The sequence below is a fragment of the Scophthalmus maximus genome, chromosome 10 (assembly GCF_022379125.1).
Source record: "Scophthalmus maximus strain ysfricsl-2021 chromosome 10, ASM2237912v1, whole genome shotgun sequence".
Classification (NCBI taxonomy): domain Eukaryota; kingdom Metazoa; phylum Chordata; class Actinopteri; order Pleuronectiformes; family Scophthalmidae; genus Scophthalmus; species Scophthalmus maximus.
Genome location: NC_061524.1, coordinates 20,898,126 through 20,923,905, shown reverse-complemented (window position 1 = coordinate 20,923,905; position 25,780 = coordinate 20,898,126). Strand labels below are relative to the sequence as shown.

General features: G+C 43.6%; 1 protein-coding gene across 2 annotated transcripts; it reads right to left on the bottom strand.

Annotated features, from left to right (window-relative positions):
* On the bottom strand, positions 1-23,794 carry smarcc1a (SWI/SNF related, matrix associated, actin dependent regulator of chromatin, subfamily c, member 1a). 2 transcript variants are annotated; one of them, XM_035607534.2, is made up of 28 exons: positions 23,548-23,794; positions 21,911-22,030; positions 21,659-21,744; positions 21,391-21,472; positions 20,979-21,071; positions 20,795-20,864; positions 20,523-20,592; positions 19,914-19,989; positions 19,217-19,342; positions 18,098-18,192; positions 17,250-17,380; positions 16,703-16,762; positions 16,561-16,598; positions 14,701-14,822; positions 14,272-14,343; positions 14,068-14,181; positions 13,686-13,839; positions 13,333-13,440; positions 12,988-13,047; positions 12,428-12,686; positions 11,821-11,982; positions 10,372-10,427; positions 9,510-9,663; positions 8,945-9,123; positions 8,500-8,634; positions 4,680-5,016; positions 4,215-4,340; positions 1-3,782 (listed from the first exon to the last, which is right to left on the bottom strand). In XM_035607534.2, exons 1-28 carry the CDS (start codon positions 23,734-23,736, stop codon positions 3,691-3,693), a joined length of 3,366 nt encoding a protein of 1,121 aa, XP_035463427.1. In that variant the 5' UTR covers positions 23,737-23,794; the 3' UTR covers positions 1-3,690. The 2 variants fall into 2 exon arrangements, with proteins under 2 accessions (XP_035463427.1, XP_035463426.1); XM_035607533.2 differs by having other exon boundaries at positions 18,098-18,216; positions 23,548-23,793.
* Positions 23,795-25,780: the final 1,986 nt, after the last annotated feature.

The following is a 25,780-nucleotide window of genomic DNA, read 5'->3' as shown; positions in this document are numbered from 1 at the left end:
TCATACAAAACAGTTTATTCGACAGTGTCTAGGTCCAAGTACCAACGGACCCCATACAAAAAAAATAAAATAAAAAGGAAAAACAAATTCTACAAACTCCCAAAGAACAGAGATCGACTTCAATCTACACAAAACTTCTCCTTAAAAATACATTACCATTAACACAAAAAAAAGAGTAACGATTAAAGATAATATATGTTAGGGGGATTCCCGTCATATTTAGGTGATATTACATAACAAGCCGGGTTACGATGTGGAGCGGGAAAGGAGGGCTCGGTGAACGGGAGGTTGACAATATGGTTGGCGTGTTTTTTCTTCTTCTTCTTCTACTTCCGACAGACCGGGAGGAGGAGGAGGGGCAACAGTCGAGTGATGCAGCAGTCACGTGGGCGGGGGGGGGGAAGGAAAAGTTAAAAGAAAGGAACGAGAGGTAGCGAAGGGGTGCGCAGAGGTAGCACAGAGCGAGAGGAAGATTTTTCTAGAAGAGGTAGCTAGCGGATGAACGACAAAGAGGTAGCAGAGACTCTAACAGTGCGAGCGAGGGGGGGAGTGGGGGGAGGGCGGGAGTGGCTCAGGAGTTCACATTAAAACAACCGCATATCAGTTTGCATTGAACCGGGCGTCGACAGATGCACAATGATGCTCTATTATCCAAAGAAACGAGCAGGGTGAGCTGGAACTCTGATGCGGATGATAAACCGGTTATCGTGAAACAGATTTGAAGTCAACATGCGTGTCGACCCCGGACTTATATTAATGGCAAATGCACTAAACTAATTCAAGTCACACGTTCAAGGGAATTTTATATGAAATACGTACAAAAAATATGGTTAACTTTCAATCCCAATAATGGACTGACAGAATGGTATTTTTTGGCAGTATTTTCAGTTTAAGTGTCTGCTCATTCCGCCGTTTAATCTCGGACGTTGCTGCTTTTCTCTGTTTAATAAATTAAAACAAGCATTTGTGAAATAATCCCTGATTTTTTTTTCTTTTCAAAAATGATTAATCTATTATGCAAATAAATACGGCTGCAAAACCACAAGACGATTTTCATTATAAATGTATCCGCTTATCATTTTTCTTGATTAAATCGCAGAATATTTTCCGTCAAATATGCCTGTTAGGACCACCATAAAAAGTCTGAGATACAAAGATACGCAATTCAGTATTATTAAAGACAAAGAAAACCAGCAAAAATTCACATTGGATACACTAGAGCCACAGACGAGTGGGCGGTTTCGCTTGTAGAAGGATTTGAACAGATCATTAAAAGAGTTCCAGATTAAAACTACTTCCAGCCCAGTAGTGAATCGTTCAGTGGTTGTTCCCCGTGTACGTTTCTTTTAATTTTGACCACAAGGTGAAATCATGATTGCTTGTCATTGGTAGCCCGGGATTTTTCAGTGTACAGACCACAGATAGGTTTGACCCACAGGAGTGATGATATTGCTAAATTTGACCGTGAGGGAGGTGGTTAGCGAGGTAGGCAGCACTAGGCGTTAGGAAATTTCGAGCAGAGGTGGGGGTCAGGAGGGGGGGGGGGTAGTTAGTCGCTACAGTATCAGCACCTAAAAAACGTCTACGAGCCCACGGCGCAGAGGAGCGAGAGCGTCGTTCACGACCGGGTGTTTCAGTCGAGCCGCATCACGGTGTCTCCCTCTCTGTAAAGGTCAGCAGGAGATTAAATGTATGTATGCATTTGTGTGTGTGTGTGTGTGTGTGTTCTGTGCTTTGTGGCAGGGTCTGGCCAAGACGGTGTGTGCTCGCAGCCTCCAGTGTGAGCCTCAGCTTGGCTTGGATTCGGTTTGTTTGTTTGTGTGTCTGTGTGTCTGTGTGTGTGTGTCACAGTGCTGGGGCTGGTGTGAACGACGGTGTGTTTCAGCCATCCCGTTCTTCCTCAGAGGCTTTAAACCGATCGTTCTGGGGGGTGAACTCTCGTGTCATCCCATCGGAGACTAACGCTTCAACGAAAAAAGCCTGGCGATATCTTATATTTTCCCTAACATCAACAAATGGAATGAAAAGTCCCAAAGACCAACAAAACAAACCCGCCAACACTATTACCTGATTAATCTTCCCCTGTGCCGTAGAGCTTCACTGTTACCACTGTCCTTCCACACACACACACACACACACACACACACACACACACACACACACACACACACACACACACACACACACACACACACACACACACACACACACACACACACACACACACACACACACACACACACACACACACACACACACACACACACACACACACACACACACACGACTATAGTCCCAGCAACAGCACCATTTTGAGTAATTTATGCCAAAATCTTTGCTGTCAATCTGATTTCAGGAAATGATGCTATTGTTACCGTTTTTTAAAGATTTAACTGTACGGTTGGAACAAATCGGCTGGTTCGGCACTTTGTTGACTTTGGGCTCTTTCCTGGGTCTCGTCGACAAAAAGAAGAATATAGAACCCAGACAGTTTTATTCGATAATTCCGGCAAGACACCCGGTGCAATTTGAAAGACTGTCTTCCATCTTGTTGGGACACAAACGCCTTTCCTTGAGCAGTAAATCGCAGCTTTCAGCACATGAGCTGTGTCCTCCACTCCCCGACCCAAAGAGAGCTCAGTGACATCTTTGTTTGGGTCAAGAAGTGGGGACTTGAAGGGTTTATTTTTTTCGTAGCTAAAACACAGAAAGGTTTTTCAACAAGCATTTACATGTCTCGAAAAAGATTGAGTTTTTTTTCTTTTTGGCCTGATGATTTGCGACGTTTCTCCGGATTGAAACCTTTTTTTTGTTGTAACATCGTACAAACTGCGCTCAGAGAAGGCAGACAAGTGAACCGCCATCAGACACCCCTCTATCTCGACAGCACACACATTCGAAGACAAAGACACACACACACACGGAACTACAGTGTATCATTTAAAAGAGGAGTGAGAGGTAGATACTCGACAAGAGTGGGGGCAGGCTGGAACCCCTTCTCCGTGTGTGTGTGTTTCATTCATATTATTTTCTGTCTGTGTGTCTGTGTGTGTGTGTGTTACAGCTCGGAGCACGTGAACACACACACACCTGCATGTCTGACTGGACGTCTGGTCTCACTAGCTCCCCCAGCGACTGGCTTGGAGAACGAAGCTCCGGACACGGAGAGAGCGGAGAGAGGTGTGTGTGTGTGTGTGTGTGTGTGTGTGTGTGTGTGTGTGTTATTTTACGAGACGGGACGGGGTTACAGTGTCAATTTAAACAGCATTGGAAAGAGGAAGTTGAGAGAGACACACTGAGGTTTAAGTCTGTCCTGTCTCCTTGTTTTGTTTCTGTACATAGTCTTTCTCTCCAGCCTCCATTTGGCCCAACAGAGCAGAAAACAGTGTTTATTACTAGACGAGTCTTGCCGCTGTGACCTGAGAGGAAGTCTGGATGTGTGTGTGTGTGTGTGTGTGTGTGTGTGTGTAGAATTGGGTTACCCTTGCCACTGAACCCTGAGTGTGAGTGCGAGTATGTGTCTTGTCACAAAGTATATGGAGTTTTTGAGAGCTGAGGACAAAAATTATTGAGCCAGTAGCAAAGGCCTTCAAAAAGGGGAGCGGGTGTCAGAGATTAAGTTAGTTTTGAGTGCGTGTGTGTGTGCTTTTGTTTGTGTACGCGTGTGTGTGTTTGTGTGTGTGTAGGGTCTTAGTTGTCAGCCACTCGTCCACTCGGGGGCGCTGCAGGACCCACAGCAGCAGCGGGCACCGCTTCAGGCTGTGGAGGTGCTGGGCCAGGGTCTGCAAAAAGAATGAGGGGGGGGGGGTTTAGAGACAGAAAGAAGCACTTTGTGGGCTGAAGGTGAGACCATGGAGGGGAGTTGAGCCCTTCAAAGGGCTGCCATGGGAAGATTAACAGGAGAAACACATCTTTGCTTCACAAAAACTTTGTGAGGTGACGCTAAGAAGCGGCAATGTCCCAAACATTTACCTGCGGTTGACATGCAAAGTAAATAGCAGTTGTCAGGAATCCAAGTCAAAGCAATATTTGAATTCCCAGAATCATCTTCTGGTTGTTTGTGGTGTAAATATTGGATTCTGCAATTATTGAATTAAACCCTCTACACAAAACCAAACAGATCGCTGTGGGTCCGTCTAAATAATCTTCAGAAACACAAACATACAAGTTTATACAAAAACACGAGTCAAACACAATGAGACAGTGGCACTCACACATTCCGTTGGGAGCACCAGGGTGGCGCGGGGGCATCATGGGAGGCATGCCGCCCGGAGGGGGGCCTGCAGAGGGCGGGCCAGGCATCATACGTCCAGGCATCGGCTGGCCCGGTCCCATCGGTCCTGCAGTCCGGGAAATATAAAGTCGGGACAAATTTAGACGTGGCAGATTTTCGGGAGCGGATGAAATACAGGTGCAGAAATCTGGGCGATGGGAATTTTTTCGGTGTCTAACTATTTTAACGAGTTTCTAACAAAAAATAGAAAAGTCCCTTTAAACCGCACTATGACATCAACATGCCTAAACGTCAGGATTACTACAAAATTTTCATTAATACATAATCACTCGCTACTTTCCGTTCAGAGAAAACAGATAATGTCCATCTCTTTGCTTCATCCCGTTTCTCTTCCTCTCTGAACACTTCATATCAAGAACCACACGCTCTTGTGTTTGTTTCTCACCCGTCTGTCCTGGGTGGTGCGGGCCCATAGGGTGGTGACCCATCGGGGGGTAGCCGGACGGCGGCCCTCCGTGGTGTGGTTGCGGTGCTCCGTGATGGGGCGCTGGTCCTCCGTGGTGTGGCGGGGGTCCTCCAGGGTGTGTGCCCGGTTGAGGGGTCCCTGGTTGGGGTCCAGATCCGGGGGCCTGGGCAGCTGCAGCTGCGGCGGCTGCGGCTGCAGCCGCGGCGGCGGCAGCTTGCTGCTCCATCTGCTGCCTCGCCTTCATCTCTGCGTATTTGAGCTGCTCCATGTGGAACGCCTGCCGCTCGGTGAGCAGCTGCTGCCGCTGAAGCTCCAACTGCACAGAAAGACGGGGGGAACGCAGAGAAAAGACAGTAAAATGAAGACATTTGTCAACAACTGGTGGGTGATCGTTGTATCAGACGACACATATGGGTCTATGAAAGGATCACTAAGTGTAATTTAATATGACCATTAAACCTATTCTATCCTTTAGTTTAAAGTAGAGCCTGACAGATTTATCAGTTGGCCAATATAATCGACGTATGGGCCTATCAGAAAAATATATGTGAAGTGTTACTAGTTTGTGAACTACATACAGGGAAGTGAATAAACAATGACCCCATCATTTCCCTTCAATATAACTCTAATTTTGTTATCCCGACAACTGGCACGTCACTCACGCTATAGCTCGTCAGGACAGTCAGTAGTGTGGCAGGTTGAAAGGTAAACATCAGACAACGGTGCGGCGGTGGATTGAGACCGCTGAGGGTTTGATTTCACGCTACGTTGTTACCTAGTTGGTGAGATGCAGAGCTGGAAAGCTAAACCACGTAGCTACTTTCATAGCTCGTCAGCTGAGTGGAAGCTAATGTGTGAGCATCTTAGCCTACGCCACGTTACGACATTAATAGAAGTGGTAACTGATGGTAAACTTGACACGTGTTTACACCAAACTATTTTCGTCCGGGACTCGCGGTTTGGAACACCCTCCGACCAACGCATTTATGTCACAGCTATAGTTACTAGTTACTTTTCAGATGAATATTTTTGGTATAAAATATATGATCGGTTTGTTATATATACACACATTTTAATATGTAGATGTATCATGTGTTGAAATTAGCTTTCCCATAAATATATAAATATATATAAAGAATATCGGCCGATATTTCAAACCAAAAGGAAGCCGCCTAAAACCAGAATGATTCATTTTACACTGACATGTAAATGTCAAAAAATAAAATAAAAAGACGCGAGCTCAGCAGGTTTTATGTCAAACTGTCTATCGCCTCTTTGCTGTTCTGTGGATCATATTTTTTTCCCAGGAGCTTAGCGTTTTCTAGCCTATGGCAGCAGCATGGGTTTGGTTCCTCTTATGTAAAACAGAGTCCTTCTCATGCACTATTTACAGCTGTGAAAATGGGCCGCGCTCCCGACGCCTCCACTGTGGAAAAACACAGTTTTGCACTCTCGCTTTCGTCTTCGGGGGGGCAGGGCAAACGGACACACACACAGCTGAGGGCTTTTCGTCCGCCTTGTACAGACAGGTAACAGTCCCACTTGCCTACAACAGCTCTGCCGTGAAAATTGTTTTTATTTGCAATTCAGATCCCACACAAAGAAGTCATTCCGTCTCCTTCCCGGTCTCTGTGGAGGATTTGGAACAAGTGGGACTACTAAACTAAACTAATATGGCCATGGCTAAAATTCACTGCCCACTTTTCCTTTTTCACTTCATTTTGGGTGCAAAGCTTTTGTATCTACACACACCATCATTCATCATACAAAAAATGTTCCTACAATGACGAATTCATTATTTTAACAGCCTTGAGATATAAATGTTAGTCGTCAGGCAAAAAATATGATAACCTTTGCTTCTCTCCTAGCCAGACGACTTATACTGTTGAAGTGGAAAGATACATTTCCCCCAATCTTTGGGCTTCGGATAAAGGATGTTTGAAATTATCTAACCCTACACCAGAAATTTTACAACGCATGGCAACCTTTTTTAATGTATGTAAGAATGATGGAGGCTACTGATATAGTAACTGTTTAACACAGACCCTGTATTACATCTTACATAGTTACTTAGATACAACCCTAATTATTGTTGTTTATTTTTCTTTTCCTCTCATTTATTATTATTGTTTAAATTTCTTTTCCATTTTTTTCTTTTTCTATGCTTAGTCTTTAATTGGTTATCTTCCGTTTCACCCATGAGTTTTGTGATATAGAATTAACTTATTTATATGTATGGGTGACTGATTTTCTAGATTTTTTTTAACCTTTATGCGGTACAGTAAACTGTTAAAAGACAGGGGGCTCTGCTGGAGCTGAATAGGGGGCGGGGGGAGTAAACCAATTGTCTAATACCTCTTTCACACCAAAATTACAGTGTAGACCCGGGTTTTTTAAACGCGGGTCGACCCCAGTTTAGTCGGCAATTGGCCTCTTTCACACTGCGAGCAGACCAGGGTCTGATGATTGTGTAGTGACAGTTGGCGGCCATAGAGAGCGGTGTGCGCCATAAAACAAGAGGAAGAACAGTGTAGAAAACTCAGCGCAGTGTTACGAGCCAAGCCTGGCCCTTTACGCAGGTGGCCATATGGGTTTTGAAGTGTGTGTGTGTGTGTGTGAGAGAAGAAGAAGGTTGGCGCTGCACGCTGTGTTTGCGTACGTAGCTGCAGCCACAAGGAGAATGGGCTCCACACATCATCCATGTTACCGACAGTTTATGGCCACTGTGTAATGAGAGACCGCCTGATGAGGCCGTGTATGTCCCCCGAAGGGTTGAAATAAAGTGCCCCGTTCTGAACCTCATCGATGATCTGGATTGTGTTAGTTGTAACCACCACCGAGCCAGAGCTAGGCTAAGCGAGCTAGCTACACACGAGAGGTCTCTTTACTACAGCTGGTGAGGTAACAGCAGTTACCGACGGAGAAGTCGAGCCTTCGTTGCCGCCGTCATCACGCAAATGAGCGCGTTCACCCGGGTGTGACGTTCACATCAATGCCGATCAGAAGTGAAGCCGATTATTACCCGGGTCTATTGCAGAGTCATTTGACCCGGGGCTGAATGCCGATTAAACATTTTCACATGTTTTTCAAAACGCCGGTTTTTAGCGGGTTTAAACAGGTTTTTTGGCCAGTGTGAAAGGGGCTTTATATTACTATTATTGTTTATTTTTTACCACAGCCTGTTTGGGATTGATTTTACTTGGGATTTAAAATGTAGACAGTCAACACTGAGGTGACCTCCTCGCCAAAAGCACTTAATTTTCCAGTCAATTCTATGAGAAGTTTCCCCTCAAAGATATTTGCATGTTTACCGGTAACAAACCATATGGTACCAGTGGGGTACTGGTACCATATGTGTTGCACATTTAAAAATGTGTTTTATTAACCCGAGTCAATTTCACCAGAGACGCAGCAGGTGTGGCTATGTGACCAGTTTGAGATGTAAACACAGTTCTTAAATTTGCTTGGATACTGAAAAAGGAAGTACCACAGCTAAAAATAGATCAATCAAATCAACGATACACACTTTCTCTTTTCACACTTTTCACAACTCTTCACTTCACTATAGAAAATTATGATACTTAACCAGGAGAAAGTGATGACTGAATGAGGGAAGGTTGAAAACCTTTCCAGTTCAGTGTCGGCGGTATTTAAATTGACACTTTAGGGAGTGGGTGTGACTTCAAACTGCATTATTAATAACCAAAGAATGTGAGTGCATGCAATAATCGATACAATGCGTCTTTCCACCTTGTGCAGGACCATAGCTGAAAAACAACACAAATGCCTTTTGACTTACGGCCTCTTTCTCCCGGTCCATGATGGTCTCCAGCTCCTCGAAGTGCCTCAGCTTGATTTCCAGCTTCTTCATCTGGGTCTCCACCAGCAGAGCGACCAGGGACTTGATCTTCCTCTCCTCCACCGCCGCCAAGTGCTGAAAAAGATTCAGGAACAGGGGAGACGGACAATGTCAGAGTCAAAGACATCATCGTGATACGATGAAATTAAGTTCACCGGTTCGTTCTGGAAGTTTATTTGGGACCAGAACTCGATTGGATTTCCTGTTGTTGCATGTTGCAGTCGTTTCTTCATATAGCTCACATTGTACAAAATTCCCCTGCAACAATCTACAGAAAATGGACAATGTCTTACTGCAAAGTTTAAAAAAATATAAACTCCAGTGAACTTTGGTAAAATCAGACTTGCGTTCCCCTGTGGTTCAGTCAGCTCTCCTGCGGTCTCACCTTGGCCTTGGTGGCAGCAGATGCCAGAGCAGCTGCGGCCGCCGTGGCGATGTTTCCCTCTCCAATGTCATGCTCTAGCTTCTTCCCCTTGTCCTCTCCCTCCTCTGAAGGCGCCTTCTCCTCCTTCTCCTTCTCCTGGTCCGAGGACGACGTCTCCATGGCCTCCTCGTTGTCCTTGTCTGGTAGTGACAGATATAATACTTTAACAAATGTGGACCTTTTTTCTGAATCAGTATCTGCATGTGATGAATGTTAAAGTAATTTTGAGGTCAAAATGCCAAAACTGCCTAGTTCCAGCTTCCAAGTATGTGAATTTGCCGCTCGTTGTCAAACTTTGAAGTGAACTGAATAAATTTGGTTTATTGACTGTTGATCGAACAATTGATGACGTCATCTTCCCTTACAGAAATTGTGATTTTCAGTACTTTTCACCAAAGAAATAATCAATTAATCACGAGGTTACTAGTCAATGAAGTAATAGTTAGTTGATGGTTGCAGATTTAATTTGGAGCCATTTGTGACTGAAACATTCTAGTTGCAAGCTTTTTATATTTTGCCCTGTTACCTGCTGGAATTGTCTTGGCCTCTTCTCCTTCCTCCTTGTCCTCCTCGCGCTCCGGCGCTTCGGTTCGCTCCTTCTTCACCTTTTCAGTGGCGTCCGTCTTGTCGATCTTTTCTGCAGACTCACTGGGCTTTTCTGCCTCGTCCTTCGACTCCGCCTGAAGGATCACACAACAATTAGTAACACAGGCAAATGCCACAAGAAGCAGGAACCAGGCTTCCTGTCACAAGTCTGACTGAGATATGAATTGTATTGTTGAAGGGCATCGTCGCTAAGTGAATGGAACAAAGGTTCCTGTTGTGACCCCAACTTATGAGGACAATCACTGTGATTTGGACCAAGTGTCTGACAGCCGTTAATGGATGCTAATGGGGAAACCATCAACCACCGAGCCATTAAATTCACCCGCTGGGCGTTTTCACACCGAGAGAAGAGGGCCGAACACAGAGGAGTGGAAAAACCGACTGGAACTGATATTCTGATTAAATGCTTTCAACTCAGGAGTTGTAAATGATATGAAAGCCATTTCAAAGGTTATTGGAAAACTATTTTAAGAGGAAGTCCACTGTCCAAAAAGTAGTGAAAACACATTTGTGAGACACGCTGTTGCACTAGACGCCTTTTTTTTTAAACCACTAACACACAGTTGATTTGGACTCGACCCCACTGAATCGAGTTCAATAAAGCCGATCCTTGATCAGTTAAAAATGCCTTGATCGGGCCCGGATACCGATAGTTGCGGTTTGATCGGGACATCTCTAATTATCATATTAATCCCCAAATGGAAACGAATAAACAAGAGAACAACAAATAAACAAAAACATGTCTTTCATGTCATGCAGGATGCAGAGAGAGATGGTCTTACCTTATCTGCCTGTTGGGAGTCTGTGTCAGTGTCCATCTTCTCTGGCTCTGTGGTTTCTGCAATTGACATGGTGATGGGAGATTAAAATACACTGATCTCAGATTGATTGATTTCAGATCAACAATTCTACCTTTTGAATTCGTTATGCTGCCAAAACACCAAGGTGAGACAGAGCACAGTGATGAACAACCATAGAGAAATTACACAACACGTTCAACACTTGTGACGGATAAATAAAAGGGAATTATTGTCCTGCTTAAAATTTTTAAAAAAAGTATTTATTGGTTCTCAGAGTTAAACACAACGAAAAGGTGTTGGAGCTGCGTCCAGAGAGGAAATCCAGGTCAAAAGCATTTTAAATGAATGGGCCCGCAGGGAAGGGCGTAAAGTGTGTGCACACATATACACGGGGAAATACATGTGCGCGGCTGAGTGTTAAAGTGTGTCATGAGTGCACTTGAGTGTGTTTAAGGTTTGAATATTGACTGATTGAGGATGTGTGTCGGTCGAGTACTTCAGGCACTGAACGCATTAAAGGTTATTGATTGAAACAGTGGCTCTAAAGGGTATATATATATACTCAAGGTATAATAAATGATTGGTTGTGTGTGTGTGTGTGTGTGTGTGTGTGTGTGTGTGTGTGTGTGTGTGTGTGTGTTTGTGCGTGCGCGTGTGAGAGAGAGAGAAGGAGGAAAAATCAAAGAGAGACAGAGAGAGAAATATTTCAAGGAAGCACAGAGAAAAAGCAGAAAGGAAGAGATAAGCTCATGCTGGAGTGTGATGACCCAGTTCTTTCCCCTCCTCCTGCCCCATCTGCCACTGATGTTTTAATCCACTGGTTACCAGGGCAGCGTCACACGCACGCCCTCCAGTGGCTTCAGACGTCACAACACAGAACTACCAAACATCCTCTGGAAGCCGACAACCACACTTCCTAGGAAAACCTTCAATTTTGACACAATTTAAAGGGCCCGTATTTTTGTTTTGATATCCTTAAGAAGATATAATTGGGATTTTTTTAGTACCAAAAAACATCTCAATATGGCTTTATATCTCTTCTTTCAGGAGCTCTGCACAGGAACAAGGCGATTTTGGCCCGTCTAATAATTATTCATGAGCCTCTCTGTGACGCACGGCCCAGCCAACCACAGGTAACATGTTGATGACAGGAGACAACCAACCAACTCACGTTTTGGTTGCTTAGCAGCGTCCAGTCGCTAAGCAGTTAGCTTCCGCCAGTTAGCGACTGCCGGACCTGAGCAGCGCCCAGCTGAGACTGTGGCGGCGTGTCTCCCTTCCTGGGCACTTTAACGGTACTAACAGAGCAATTTTGACAATACGGGCCCTTTAACACTTAAATTGATCAAATATGGATTTTTCCAGGCAGGTCAAGATCTTAACCAGTGACTTGAGCTCCCAATTCTACTCCTCTGTCCACATGTTACTCACCGGTCTTTTCTGGCTCCTCGGGGGCGGTGCCAGCGATGCCACTGCTCTCCAGGCCGAAGGCGGGGTCCACCTTCCCTGTGTTCCTGGCCGCCTCCTGCACCTTCTTCACGTGAGCCTCCACTAGCTCGGCCGGCACCTCCTCTCGCACGCGGGAAAACTCCTCTGTAGACGGAAAAATGCATCAATTTATGATACAAAACAGATATTAATCTGATATTGTATAATATGAAGTAAAGCATAATAAACTGGACAATATTGGCACAGTGGAACACTTTTCATTATGACTAACTCCTCGTGTAGTTTACACTTTTCAAGCTCATTGCCTTTGATGGTTTTTAGCTGAGTGACAAGAGTATTGTTGTCTTTTTTTCGTAGTTTTTGCAAGTTTAACTTGCAGGGATAATTGCAGTAACACTAAATTGACAAGAAGACTAAATATAAATTTGAATTTTTGAAGTCCATTTCTCAATATACACCCAAAAATCTCAAAAATCGTTAAAAAAATAAAATAGTTTTCATAAAGTTTTACTACATTAAGATTCAGGGTCGAACTACAGCCGAAAAAGATCCAAACTCTTGTAAGAGATGTGACGCTTTCACTTCTCACCTAGGGCTGCCCTGGCAGCAGCAGATGCCACTCTGGGGTCCACCACAGAGGCCAGGAAGGCGACTGTGCTCATGACGGGGTTTCCAGACTGGCTGAAGGGTATGGGCTGATAGGCCAGAGGGCCCAGAGACGACTCTGTGCTCTCTAGGTAGGGATCCTCGATTGGAAGCCGCAGGAAGTGCAGGATGCACTCGTCCTGGGTGCGTGAACCAACGTGCTCCGACACTTTGTTCCAGTCATCTTTGAACATCTCCAGGGCCTGGGAGAAGGTGAGGACAGTTAGTATAGGAGTATGATGATCAGTAAAGCAGCTGGAGGGAGGACAGAGGTACAAACTAAAGGGTTATAAGATAAAGGAAGAGACGATGGAGGTAAAGAGGGAGCAATACCTACTGTGGAAGGGATGGAAGTTCAAAAGAAAAAATAAGTCAGCTTTCAAAAAGAGAGGATGAAAAGAAGGAGGAGTGAGGGTGATAGGAAGGTAAAGAGCAATAGAGGCCAAGCAGGATAACCATGACAGCAGGACGCATGCTACTCCTTTTTCTTCCTGCAGGACTCACCTCAAGCAGCAGTAGAGTCTCCTGCTCGGTCCATTCCCTGGTAGAGGTGATGGCTTTACCCTGTAGAGAACCAAAACAAAACAATCACATGAAGACAGGTAATAAGACAACTGGAAAGTTTAAAATAGAATAGGAAAAAAGTTCTAAAAATGTTTGTCCTACCCTCTCATACATGGTATAAAGATAATGTTTCAGGTGTTTGTTTTTATGTTTAATGTGCATTAAGCTGTTTTCCTGTTATTTAGCATCTAAGAAAAGTTGAGAAATCACCTCGTCAGTGAACCACACAATCTTAAAAGCTAAAAACACATTTGGGTGCTGAGTGAGTCAGCATGTGGTGCCAACCTTGGGGATTTTCTTGTAGAGGTCGGTGCGAAGGCCAAAGTTCTGCAGGTCGATGGCCTTGTCTCTGCCTTTGTCTGCGAAGTTGGGCATCGGCTGTGGAGGAGGAATCTACAGGGATGAAACACAGAATATTCACCAATAATGTTTATGTAGAACTGATTAGTGTGTTAGAGACACGTGTGTGTATTGATCACTTTTTCATTGCAAATTAATCCATTATAAAAACATATATGGTTCATTATTGTCCTGCTGTGATTTTCACTCTTGATTTCCCTCTTCGCTCAGATTCGAAAAGCTCAGCAATGAAAACAGGAATTTCCAGAGTCAGGTTGATGTTTTAAAGTTGTGCTTACCGGTGGGGGTCGGTGGTTCAAGGGCATGAGGCCGGAGGGCGTGTCAGCCAGCACAGTGAAGTGGGGTGTAGGTGGGGGGCCCATTGGCAATGGGCGGCTCTCGGAATCGACCTGGTAATTCACCAAACCCCACTGCTCCAAGAACGCATGAACCCTGGAGACCGACAGCAGAGGCATTTAATACATGTGTTAGTATATGTTATCTCTTTAGAAACATTTTTAGGAAATCAAGCAAGTGTATATTAATTAATATAGTGACCTATTGTTGTTTTGGCAGCTTCTGCAGATGGTCCATCTTAAGCTTAACATTTGTATACACCAAATTTCTGCGACCACTAAAAGAGCCATCCCAGCCAAGACCGCACATGAGGACTTCTCTCACCTCATGATGGCGCACACATCTCCGGTCAAGTTCCTGCGGCAGGAGGTGGAGGTGAGATACTCCTGAGGGTTCAGCCGATACGTGTCGATCATGAAGTTACGGTAGGCCAGGTATCTGTTTGGACCAAAAAGAGGTTAGCATGAGGGGACAGGTAAAATCACACGTGTTTAGTTGTTGGTAATATGTGTATATGAATGAGCTCACATCTCTGGAGTTTTGGACTTGTTCTTTCCATTGAAGAACTCGGGCAAGGCTCTTCTCTCTATCTCATGGATGCTGAAAAGAAAGGACAAAACAACGTAACAGTTTAAGTAAGAAGGAGAAGAACAGATCAGGATGAAGAAAGGAAATTGCCAGTGATTTTAAACAATTAAACATTATAGTGGCTCTTAGTTATTTACAAATTTGGAACCTGATTAAATGGTGAAGACATATTTCCTGTGTTCATGACAAATGGGTAAAGATAGTGATTTAAAAAAAATGGCTGAATAATATAAATTCATCAAAGTGAAAATAATACACTAACTGTCCTATTCTACTGGGAATAAACAAAGAACACTGAAAGCGCAGGGTATATTGAGGCCTAATGTGCCCATTATTATATCACAAGAAAAAACAAAAATCAGCTTTTACCAGTTGTAGTCGAACCAAGCAGCGTAGCTGGGGATGATGATGTGGTGAGTCTGTTCAGTCACGTTGTCCTCGCCAGCGTCTATCAGCCGGTTGATTTCAGATTTGCCCTGGTCCTCGTCATCCTGCACAGCGAGACACAGTCAGACACGCCAGCAGGATTCACACAGGCCTGGGACCCAGACAAATTTGGGAGGGTCTGCCAGACTTGGTCTGGATCCCCTTCATTGGTACGTGATTTCCCACCGGCAGGAATTTTGCCGATTTAATCACAACTGATTGTCTGATAATGGGCAGGGTTTATACCATGACGTGGAGAGAAGTGACTTTTGTAAACAGTCAGGATTGTCTGCCGCTGATGAACGAGCATTGGACTAAAAGTACTTTTTACATTTCAATACTGGTTCACAGACATTATGGAATCACCACCACAGACATCTCCTCTCTGCTATGGTCTGTTGCTCAACAGACGTCACATGATTCGTTGCTCTCACTGGTTGTACGTCTATACAATTTCGTCCGGAGTATGGGTGTGCACGAGTAGTAAATGAGAGGGATCGCATCAATTCCTCGAGGGCCGATCGAGTACTCATTTGTCTAAGTCTATTTTTTAGAACGCAACGCATCTTTCTGCGAGAATGGCGATGCACAGCACTACAGCCTGCCCAACACGTAAAGCTTATTCTCAATCAAAACAGTCACAGTTAACCTTTGAGGATTTATTTTTCACAACAACAACTTCCAAACATTTTTTCCTTACAAAAACGGAATTAAATTCACGGGTCACACTTGACGTCGAACAACCGCTGCAGGCTTGTAATGGTAAAAAAAACTCAAAACTGAGGCTCAAATTTACACACAAATTAAATCTGGAAACACTGTTTTTCTGAAAACCTAAAATGATTTTAATTGTTGCTCAGTAAAATGTGCATGTCATCGAGGTCATTTGAAACGAGGACTGCTCGAGGAATTAATCACTCAGGCCCATCCCTAGTCACAAGGCATTTCGTCTGCGTCCGTTGGTAACGTCTTTTGGAAACAGAACATGAACTGAGACTAATACACATTTGAGTATTTGCCTGGTAAAGCCGGGCTAGATTTAGACTGCTATTTGTGTAAAATCGATTGAGACAGATTGAATACGATTACTTGTTAACTTTAATGGCATAGTTTCCTGAAGTGTGCAAATACTTTGATTTACTTTCCTTTTTTTATCCATTAAAGTTAAATCAATCATATTGAACAATATTTTCTTATCTTTCAGACATTTTTCCTGGAATCCCTGAAGGACTGCTCCTCTGATCCATTTGAGTAAACACTTCGCCATTAAAAATTATTTCTGTCTCAATTGCTGATGTTTTAGGAAAAGCAGAATGAGGGCGGGCGTTTCTGAGAAAAAAATGTGGAAGATTGAGGTAGAACAAAAAAGAAAAACTACTTGATGTCAGTTTGTAAGAAATTAAAAAATTTTCTCCTGATTAATAATTTTTGTAATCTTTACTGGTTATACTTTTAGTGCACAGTTAAGTGTCACGTTACTTGAGGACGCTGCTCCTGTGTGATTGTTAACAGTAAATCGAAGCAGTGGTAATATTTTAACTAGAATCTATTCTTCAATTGAGTGACAGAATAACTTTGGCCACTAGTACCTTGTGTATATTTGTGCAATGTTATAAACTGGAGAATTACTTATGCAAAATGTGTTTCAAATCTTTTGAAATACATTGATATATAATATAAACCTTGGTAACTGCCCTGAAAGGCAAACGGTTAAGTAACTGTCTCTTTCCCAAGCTGGCAATCGAACACCTATAGTGATGGGTTTGACAGGGGGGAATCTGTCTGGGGAATCTGTCATCTTACCTTTCCACCTGAGAGCACTGAGTCGTCCTCCATGTCATCTGAAAGAAATAAAAACAAGAAAAACGAATTATTAACCCCAAACTGAACTGAACTGCTTAATGCAGTGTGTACAAAGCAGATAAGTCTTGTCATAAATACATACCCAAGTCGGCCACATTCCCTCCTTTCACTGGAGTATTTTCGCTGTCTTTCTTTGAACTTGCTGTGTACGGAGGAAAAAAAGAGAAAAATATGCTGAAGGGTAAAAAAGTTATTTATTTTTTTTTAAATCAAAGAGAGTCTAATTCAGTTGTGGACATGGGCGCATTAACCAGCACTCTGGTTTGCTGAGGACTCTAAAATGGTATCCAACATTCCAATAGACATGTGTCTGTTGGAATGAAAAAAGGAGGATATTTTTGTTAAAGTGGGACATCGCAAAGGGGACCGGGTCTAAAAACAGCATTTTTAAGTATGTGTGTATGGTTTTAAAGGAAAGAGGGAGAGGACATATCAAGCTCCATTCATCCGAGGTTTTTCAAAAACACATCCTCAGGCTGTGTTCCTACTTTCAAGTCATTCTTTCGCCCCAGTGAAAAACAACTACAGAGGGAACCAGAGAAAAACCCACCATAGAAAATCACTTACTTAGCACAGCATTCAAAGAAAAAAAAATCTTAAATGAGAGCAAACAAGAAAAAGACCCGTACCATTTTTGGACACGCTGCCCTCCTCCATGCTGGCACCAGCCGATGAGTCGTCCATGTCCTTGGTCACGTCCTCCTCGGTGTCCTCCTCTTCGCCTCTGTGGCCCCGTCGCTTCCAGTGAGACCCGGGGTTCCTGAGAGTAGCACATTTTACGTCAGTTGAATTCAATACACGGAATCAAATGGCTTTGCAGTTCACTTCAGATTTAAACGGGACATCTAGAAATCAGAAGTGGCCTGATGCAGCTGTGAAGGTGTTTCGGAAATCTTCCTTAAACAACATCTTCTAGACAAATGACTAAGTCAGAGGTTTGACTTGACATCATTGCAACTCTGCCACTGTCTTTTGTTTGCAGTGCATAATAATCTTTGGAAAAGGACATGTTTGGTGATATTTTACATTTTCTTTTTAAAAATATGTGTTTTGCATAAGTGTTGCCTGTGATTCATCTTATTTATCTGTGTGATGGTGCTTGGACGACAGCGGAGCTCTAATAAAAAAAACCTGTGATGTGTGTGACATTGCTTTTTAAAGACAATGACTGCAGCTACCGTAGTGGTCTGGAGTCCGCTGGTGGAAATTATTGGTGGGCACCAAATGTGTATAGATCTGGCAACATTGACAGTTTTCTCATGCTTGAGTAAAGTCTCCAAAAAATTAGTCTTTGCTGAAAATAAAACTATATACCCATGACCTCCTTTAAGATTATGATGAACCAAAGAGATGTATTGACAGATGGACCATGCTGCAATTTGGTTGGCTCGAAAGAGTTGATGACCAAAAGATTGATTGATAGAACATTGATTAACACCAGTCTTGTGAAGAAATATTAAAACTTGGGCCTCCTCACCCCTTCTTTCCTCCCTTCTTCCGGGACTCAGCGGGAGTACTGGGCGGCGAGGGCGAGCGCCTCCTCTTCTTGCCGGCGGAGTTGGCTTTGCGCTCCTTGCGATCGGGTGTACGGGAAGACTGATCAGACAAACCCCGAGCAGCGCAGGGGAGCGAGGGATGGAGGATGAGAGAAAGAGCCGCAGAATGAGAGGATGGAACGGTTGCACACACAAGGAGGGGGAAGCATTGGGAGAACGACGGCGGGGAGGGCGGGGGGGGGGGTACGTCGTGGAAGTGGAGGAGAGGATCAGGGTTCCTGTGTGCCATTCTCTTGAAGTAGCTTCTCTTTCGCACAAACCTTCACTTCTGGGTTTGTGCACTGTAGTGAAATATTAATCTGCCATAAAATGTCATTAGTAGACAAACTTTTGTAATATTGGATTCAATACTGAAGTTTTAATCGTTCACTAACTTTTTAGGCCACTGAAATTGATGCATCACCTTTGAATCCAACAGGTTTCTTATTGGCTGCATAATTTATTTGTCTTTAATTAAGTGGGGAGCAATGAAACATCTGCAGTTAGCTTCACGTTAGCATAAGGTACCAGTGAATTCTATCTGAAAGAATTCTTCACCTTAAGACCTTCAAATGAAATCATGTGCAGACTTGCCAGGCCAAGTTAAGTAATTTGTGGCTAGTGAATCTATGTAAGGCTACCAGCACACGTCATTATTTTTTCCAAACATGGACAGAAACCCCAAAATACTTTGGAAGGAGACAAAGAGAAAGGAAAGCTTTGGAAAGGATGAGCAACAAACGGACAGAGACGGAGGAGGAGGAGGACGACGATGCATAGTCCACAGGGCATAACCACATCCGACAAAACACTAAAGCATGCATCCTCATTTTGTAACTCGGAAAAGTCCCATCATCAAATGTTCTGGTTTTAATGTTTAAATGTAAAAAATTCTGCTCAACATTCAGTTTCTTTTGTTGGTTTTTGTTAAAACAAGTACAACTCTGGACTCATTCGCAAAATGTCTTCTTAGAATTTGGTTTCAATTTGTACTGGAAAAAATAAATAAATAAAACTTTGGAAATACTTCTCTCTCACTCACAGTCACACACAAGACCTACCTCCTCCTCCTTGGGGAAGATCTTCTGGCGGAAGCTGACTGGCTTCTTGTTCTCGTCTACCTCGTAGTCTTCTTCATTCATCCACTCGTTGAAGGCGTCTGTGTCTGAAACCCACTTGGCATGGACCTGACGAGGAAGAGTAGGGTAAATTTATATCTGTCATAATTCATCCTGCCGGAATCTAACCATCATTTTACCCAGCTGCCCTGATTTCCCTTCATCATTTTCCAGTGTTGCACAATAAAAACCTGAGAATCATTTGGGTATTTTGTGATGATAGCACCAATATATTAGAAATAATTTTACTTTTAATAAACACGCACTGCACATTTAAATGTTTTTGCTTAAGCCTAATGTTGCTGCATCATTAACAGCCAGACAAACATCTGTGACATGTGACATGTGCTTGTTATACAACCACACAGAGTTTCCTAGTTGAGCTATTAAACCTGACCTCATAAACAAACGCCACGCTCAATAAATGTATTATAAATGTATTATTATAATGCGTGTCGTGGAGGTGGTCAGCTTCGGCTGTAGCAAGACTGCAGACAGCTCTGCAATAGACATGTGGCTCCATTTGACTCAACTTACAGCTGACCCAACTTGTCACTGGCTGCCAATTTATTCATTTTCAACACCAAAAAACATTTTAAACTGGCGTCATGTTTCAGCTCTGCTTGAACTCATTGCTCACCTTCCAGGGTCTGTCAGCGCTGGGAGGATCCTCCACGTCACCATCCACCTCGCTGGCTGATACCCAGGTATCATAGCTACAGAATAAAGTGCAGCCGTGACTCAGTAATAACGACACAAGTTACCAAAACACTGTCATATCACAGAGCAGAAGTATACATATGATCCACGTGTATAATTCTGCCACGGACCCCGATTTGAACCGACTTTGTCTCAAATGCCCTTAACCGGGGAAGGGGTTTTGTAATCGGGTATGAAAGGAGATTATTATCTCAGCGTTAATATTAATTACTTTCTTCATTAATGTTAAAAATCAGGGATTCGGTAGAACTTATTTTACACATAAAAAAATGTAAAAATTCAGTGATGACAAATACAACCGAGTAACCAAGACGTGACCACCAAAATATTTTTTCCAAAATCACATTTAAACAAAACACTGATCAACAAGTCATATGACTTAAAGACACATCTCTTGCATGTTATGGTAACTTGAGTTAATTTGTCATTGCCAAATCTCAGGTTCATGAAAACCCATGTGGTAAGAACTGAAATCAATGTTCGTTAAAAGGGCAAATTCGTGAGCCTCTTAACCCGCCTCTCTGCTCACCTGTCTGGGTAGAGACCCCAGTGCACCAACACCTGCTTGTCTTTCCTTGTGACAGGGCGAAGCCACTCTTCTGCAACACACACAAACCAATGCTGACCAACTTAAAAAATCCTTAGTGTTTTATATATAAAACATACGGTTTCCTGGCCACAATATATAAAAGACTTGTTTCAGATTTTACATTGAGGGAAAATAGTAATGAAGAAAAACGTATCTCTCACTAAAATGTGATTAAGAGTAGAGTTGATGTTTGAGTTATAGACAATTCGTACCTTCGTCTTGTTGGGATGGTGAGGGGTAAATGTGGTGGGTGGCCTTTGACTTATCATCAGTGATGGAGCCCTAAGGGCGAAGGGAGAGAGAGAGATACAACAGCGTTTGACATTAGAAAGAACTCTTCTCTGCTTGACAGATAAATCTTTTCATTGGCTAGTTTTGTATGAAGTTGGTGCTCACCTGGTGCCTTTTGATGACGTCCTTGAGCTTACTGGCCTGTTTCTGCTCAATGTCCGGCGACAGGAAGACAGTTGGTCGAGTCAGGCAGTTGTTCTAGAAGTAAAGAGACATTAAGCTAGAATCAGACACAATATTTTAATCCCCAGAATTAACAAATAGGACGGTCGCCAGCTGTCTACCCATGTAGTTAGGTTGGAAGTTATAAAAACAGCAGAATAATGTCAGCTAACTAAAACTGTATTTTCTGGTCTGTAATAACAGTATAAAATGAAACCTAGATGAAAGGATAGAACTAGTTTAGAAAATTCTACAATCACGTTTAATCAAACAGAAAGAACATCATGAATTGGGGATATTGATCAGCCACCTTTACAAACACTCCAAGCTTATGTGTGGAGAGTGCAGTTCATACCTGGACCAAGTTCTTCTCAACATTTAAGAACATTTCCACGTTCCTGTCCATCCGGGAGGGATTCTGCAGGTCGAATCGACGCCTGGCAAAGGTGGACAGAAAACAGTCAAAGAAGCAACGTGCAGAGCCATTATTGTTTGTTTACCCTCAATCGCATATAGACTTTTAGGATTCTAAGGAAAGAAATATCTTCCACGATTTGTATGAGTGAAAACTGTAAAGTTCAGGTCAAGTTCTATCAGTGGAGGTGAACCACATGTCAACTCACCAGCCCTGCTCGCTCTTAAACTTGTAGACCGACCCCAGGATGTGACAAAGGGCACCACCTGCCTTGAAATCCTGGAAACACTTGGCCTGAAAATAGAAGAGGAAGAAAGAGGATATGACGTTTCTGCTCTTAGGGTTTAATAGCTATGGGTTGTACTGATTATCACAAGTACACACGTAATGCATGTGGGTTTAAAGGACAAATAACATGTTTGTGTGTGTGTGTGTGTGTGTGTGTGTGTGTTGTGCTTACAGGTAGCTTGGTGAGAGCAGGATTGTTGACCCTGCGTCCGAACGCGTCCTCCTGGAACTGCAGCAGCTGGACAACCAAGCCCGCCAAGGATTTACTGGAGGGGGAGTCGTTCTGGACATACTGGGGACCAGACAGGTAAAAAAACCATTCATCAAATCAACGCAAAACATGTCGCAAACAAGACAGTAACACAACGTCAACAAAAAAGGGCCAACTTTCGCAAAGAACAGCAGATAGGACTGCAACTGCAGAAATAATACGTATTTTCTGTTGACTGACTGTCACAGTTCTAACTGCAAATAATAATAATTATTTCCGTTTTTAACATAAGCGCCGTTTTTTTTTAAGTCAATCTATTAACCATCTTTTCAAAAACACTGACAACTAGAAGTAACAATAGAGACCCAGATGATGTGACATAACTGTCTGAACGTTTGAAGATAATAAGTGTGTAATGGTGCCATCATTGTAAGTAAAGGTGCACTCAAGTTAAAGGGGCCGCTTCAATGTCATTTGCATCTATGGAAAGGGTCTTGGGATCGAGGTCAACGACACCGAAACACAACGGCAGGTGACAGTGGTCCTGGGTGTTGCAGGAGGACCCTTCTAGTCGTCATCGTGGGGCGTTTCGTGTTTGGGGTTTTTTTTTTGTTAAATCTCACGCAAACATGGACCTCAAGTGGCCTCAAGTAAACGCTCAGTCGCGCTGTGGCGTACAGCCAGTGTGGCACAGACAACCTCCAAACGAGAGCTGGTCTGTTTACGACAAAGACAGTGTGAAGGAGCCTTCCCAACACGGCTCCCAACTTCTCGGTGGTGGACACAGTGACAACCTCAATCCAAGCATCTGGGTGGGCGAATGGGACATTTCATCCCGGGTGTGCCTCTATGGTCGATCTAGGTTTGCTCCACTCCGTTTCGCTCAGTACAGCCCTCCCGGGTGCGTCGGGTGAGGCTGAATGAAAACCGAGAGGAGACGGGCAGGACCACTCTTTTGTGTGGTGGTGATGCTGCCTGCTGAAAGGTGGGAGACTGTGTGGGTGTGTTCACAACTCGCGCAGTATCTGGTGGTTATTTGCTGAACGCAATGCGCGTTCCGAGCGGGGCTGGAGGACAGACCTCGATCTGGTTGACATGGACATGGGGCTGCGTGGTGTCCCGTGACTAGCTGCGGGTTAGCTCCTCGGTCCGTCCGCGGCACTGGGACGAGTGCCTCGCTCGCATCGCGGAGAACTTCTGCGGATTCGGCTGTGTTTTGTTGTGTTGTGTTGTGTTGTGCAGTAACTGCGGCTGCGGCGGTCACCTGCAGCCAGCTTTCGAGAACGCGTTAACCCCCCGAGAGCGATATCGGAAGCTCCGCGGGCTGGACGGTTAGCTTGCTAACAACAAGCTAGCTAAGTGGTAAACAGCTCGGCTAAAGCTAAAGTAGCGGCCCGTCTGCGTAGCGCTCCGCTTTTGCACGATCCAACCGAACAGCGGGCGCGAGCCGTTGCTCGTGAAACGACAGTCACCGCGTGTGCGAACGAGCCCGAAAGAGGCCGCCGCGTCGCGGGAGTTCCGTGTGGCGGCAGCTAGCGGCGGCCCATTGTGCCAGCGGGACTCGGGCCTTTCGTGCGAATCAATGGCAGCCAGTTCACCTTCTTGTAGTGCTTCCCGATCCACAGCCGCACCGTCTCCATCTGGGATATCGTCTCCGAGCTCTCCCAGAACTTCGTGGACGGCCCGCCGTCCTTCTTGCGTCCCACCGCCGCTCCGCCGCCGCCGACCGGGCCGGTGGCCGGTCCACCGGAGCCCGTCCCGCCCGCCGTTGTCGCCGCCGTCGCCATTGTGTGTTTCGTCCGCGTCGTTGTCTCGCCTCGCTCCGCGGCGTCGCTCACCGTGTAAGTTTTTCGAATGATGTTGCGCATGCGCACGCGGGGTCGGACGCGTTTATTCAAGTCTCGCGAGCGTCGACGTCGACTCGATCGCGGGACATGTAGGCGCCTTTTTCATTCTCGCTTAGCGGCTTCGTGCTTTTACTTTGCACACATTGTTGGTACTTTGTTTGATAGTTGAGTCTCGTTGGAAATATTTGCTGCGCGCTATACTTCCCCTTTTGTGATTTATCCATGCGAGTCGTTCATATATTTCTTTATAAGGATAATTTGAAGCATGATTTAAAAATACATCATTGATAAACATAATAAAAGCATCATATATTATTGTTATTATCATCAAATATTTACTTTAATGTAATTATATGGAAGTCAAATTTAAAACTCAGCATACAGTATGCTTTGTTAAATTTTAATTTGTAAAGTACAGCTGTCAAACTAATTTAATGGAGCTTTTTTAAGTTAATGCATCTGACAGGTGTAGAGCACAAGCATAGATTAAATGTAATAATTAAGTTAAGTACCTCAAAATTGCATTTCCATAAATGTTTTTCATTGTTGAAATAAAAAACTTTTACATATACATGATTTCAAGTCCGAAAGAGAACAAATATTGCTTGTGTAGACATGAAAATGTATATATTGGTCACTTTCTCTTTTACAATAATTTTGGACTTACACTCATTCATCTATTAGAACCCGGCTAGAGTGCCACTATCTAGATACACACATTAGATAGATAGATAGATAGATAGATAGATAGATGGATAGATGGATAGATAGGTAGTTTATTTAACCCAAGCTGGGAAATTCCGGTGTTACAGCAGCAAGTTTCACACAACACACTTTAAAATATATATACAATATATACAAAAACAAATGTAAAAAAAACATACGAATTGCAAAAATATAGAGGGGGTGTGTGGTGGACGAGACGGCAGACGGAGAGGGCTGTGAGCTACTCAAACCACTATTATCTAATCAAACTTGGTCATTGTGCCTTTTTATGATCCACTTGGCGAAGTACATTATCAGTAATATCACTTTTGTCTAATTTGACTGCTTTATCGTTATGAAAATCTGGCAAGGAAGTGACTGGAAATGGAAAGGACTGTGAAAAGCAAGTTTACATGACACATTAAAAGCAAAATATAGCTTATAAATGGAAACAGGCTGATAAAAAGTGCATGTTTATATATTCCAACGTATATTCAACTAATGTAAAATAACCCGAAATGTAGCTATATTCCTTTATTCAACATGTTGCAGCAGTAAAGATGATAATGCCTACAATCTGTGTGAGTGTCAAGACAGCTTGGGTTAGGTTTGGGAATTGTCTTTTTTTGTACGCTATCTCACAGAGGAGGAGGAGGAGGTGATTGAAAGTGCCATATAAGAGGAATTTCCAATTCAAGGTGCAATTGGGGATAAGGGCTTGATGAATCATTTAAATGAATTGGGAAACCCGTGGATTTGTTTGTCACTTAAGATGTGGAACAAGGTAATAGCACAAAATCACCCGAGGGAGGCAGTGAAAGTATTGAGATGGTGTGCATTTGATTCAGATTGTTATGCCTAAAAGATGGGACGCAAGGTTTAAGAGATGGGGACTATGAATAGCTTCCAGAATCTGGAGAGGCAGTTTGACTTGAACAAGGACGATTTTTTTTACAGATTCCTTCACGTCCGACATTACATTGACCAACTACGGAAGGGGTCCACACAAGTAAGCTGGGATAACATTCTGCTAAATGTCTTTATAGATGCTGATCTTGTTGGCACAAGCAAAAAAAAAAATCATCTCAAAAATTTACAAGGAGTTACAACAAAAAAAATGTAATTCACTGTATGTAAAACAAAAATGGGAAAGGGAAGGAAACTTTGTGCGAAAGGAAGAAGATCATTTTCACATGTTCTGTTCTTGTGGGTCGTTGAATGCTTTTTGTCGAGAGGTTCATAACATTTAGCAAAAAAAAATTCAGACGGACATTCCATT

Bases quoted from the DNA above. Each gene is read 5' to 3' on its own strand.
- smarcc1a (XM_035607533.2), bottom strand. From the start codon at position 23,736: ATGGCGACGGCGGCGACAACGGCGGGCGGGACGGGCTCCGGTGGACCG. The intron at 19,990-20,522 runs GTGAGCAGAGAG...TTTATTCTGTAG, and splicing joins TGGGGTCTCTACCCAGACAG to CTATGATACCTGGGTATCAG. The intron at 10,428-11,820 runs GTGAGTAACATG...TGTCAATTGCAG, and splicing joins CGAGGAGCCAGAAAAGACCG to AAACCACAGAGCCAGAGAAG.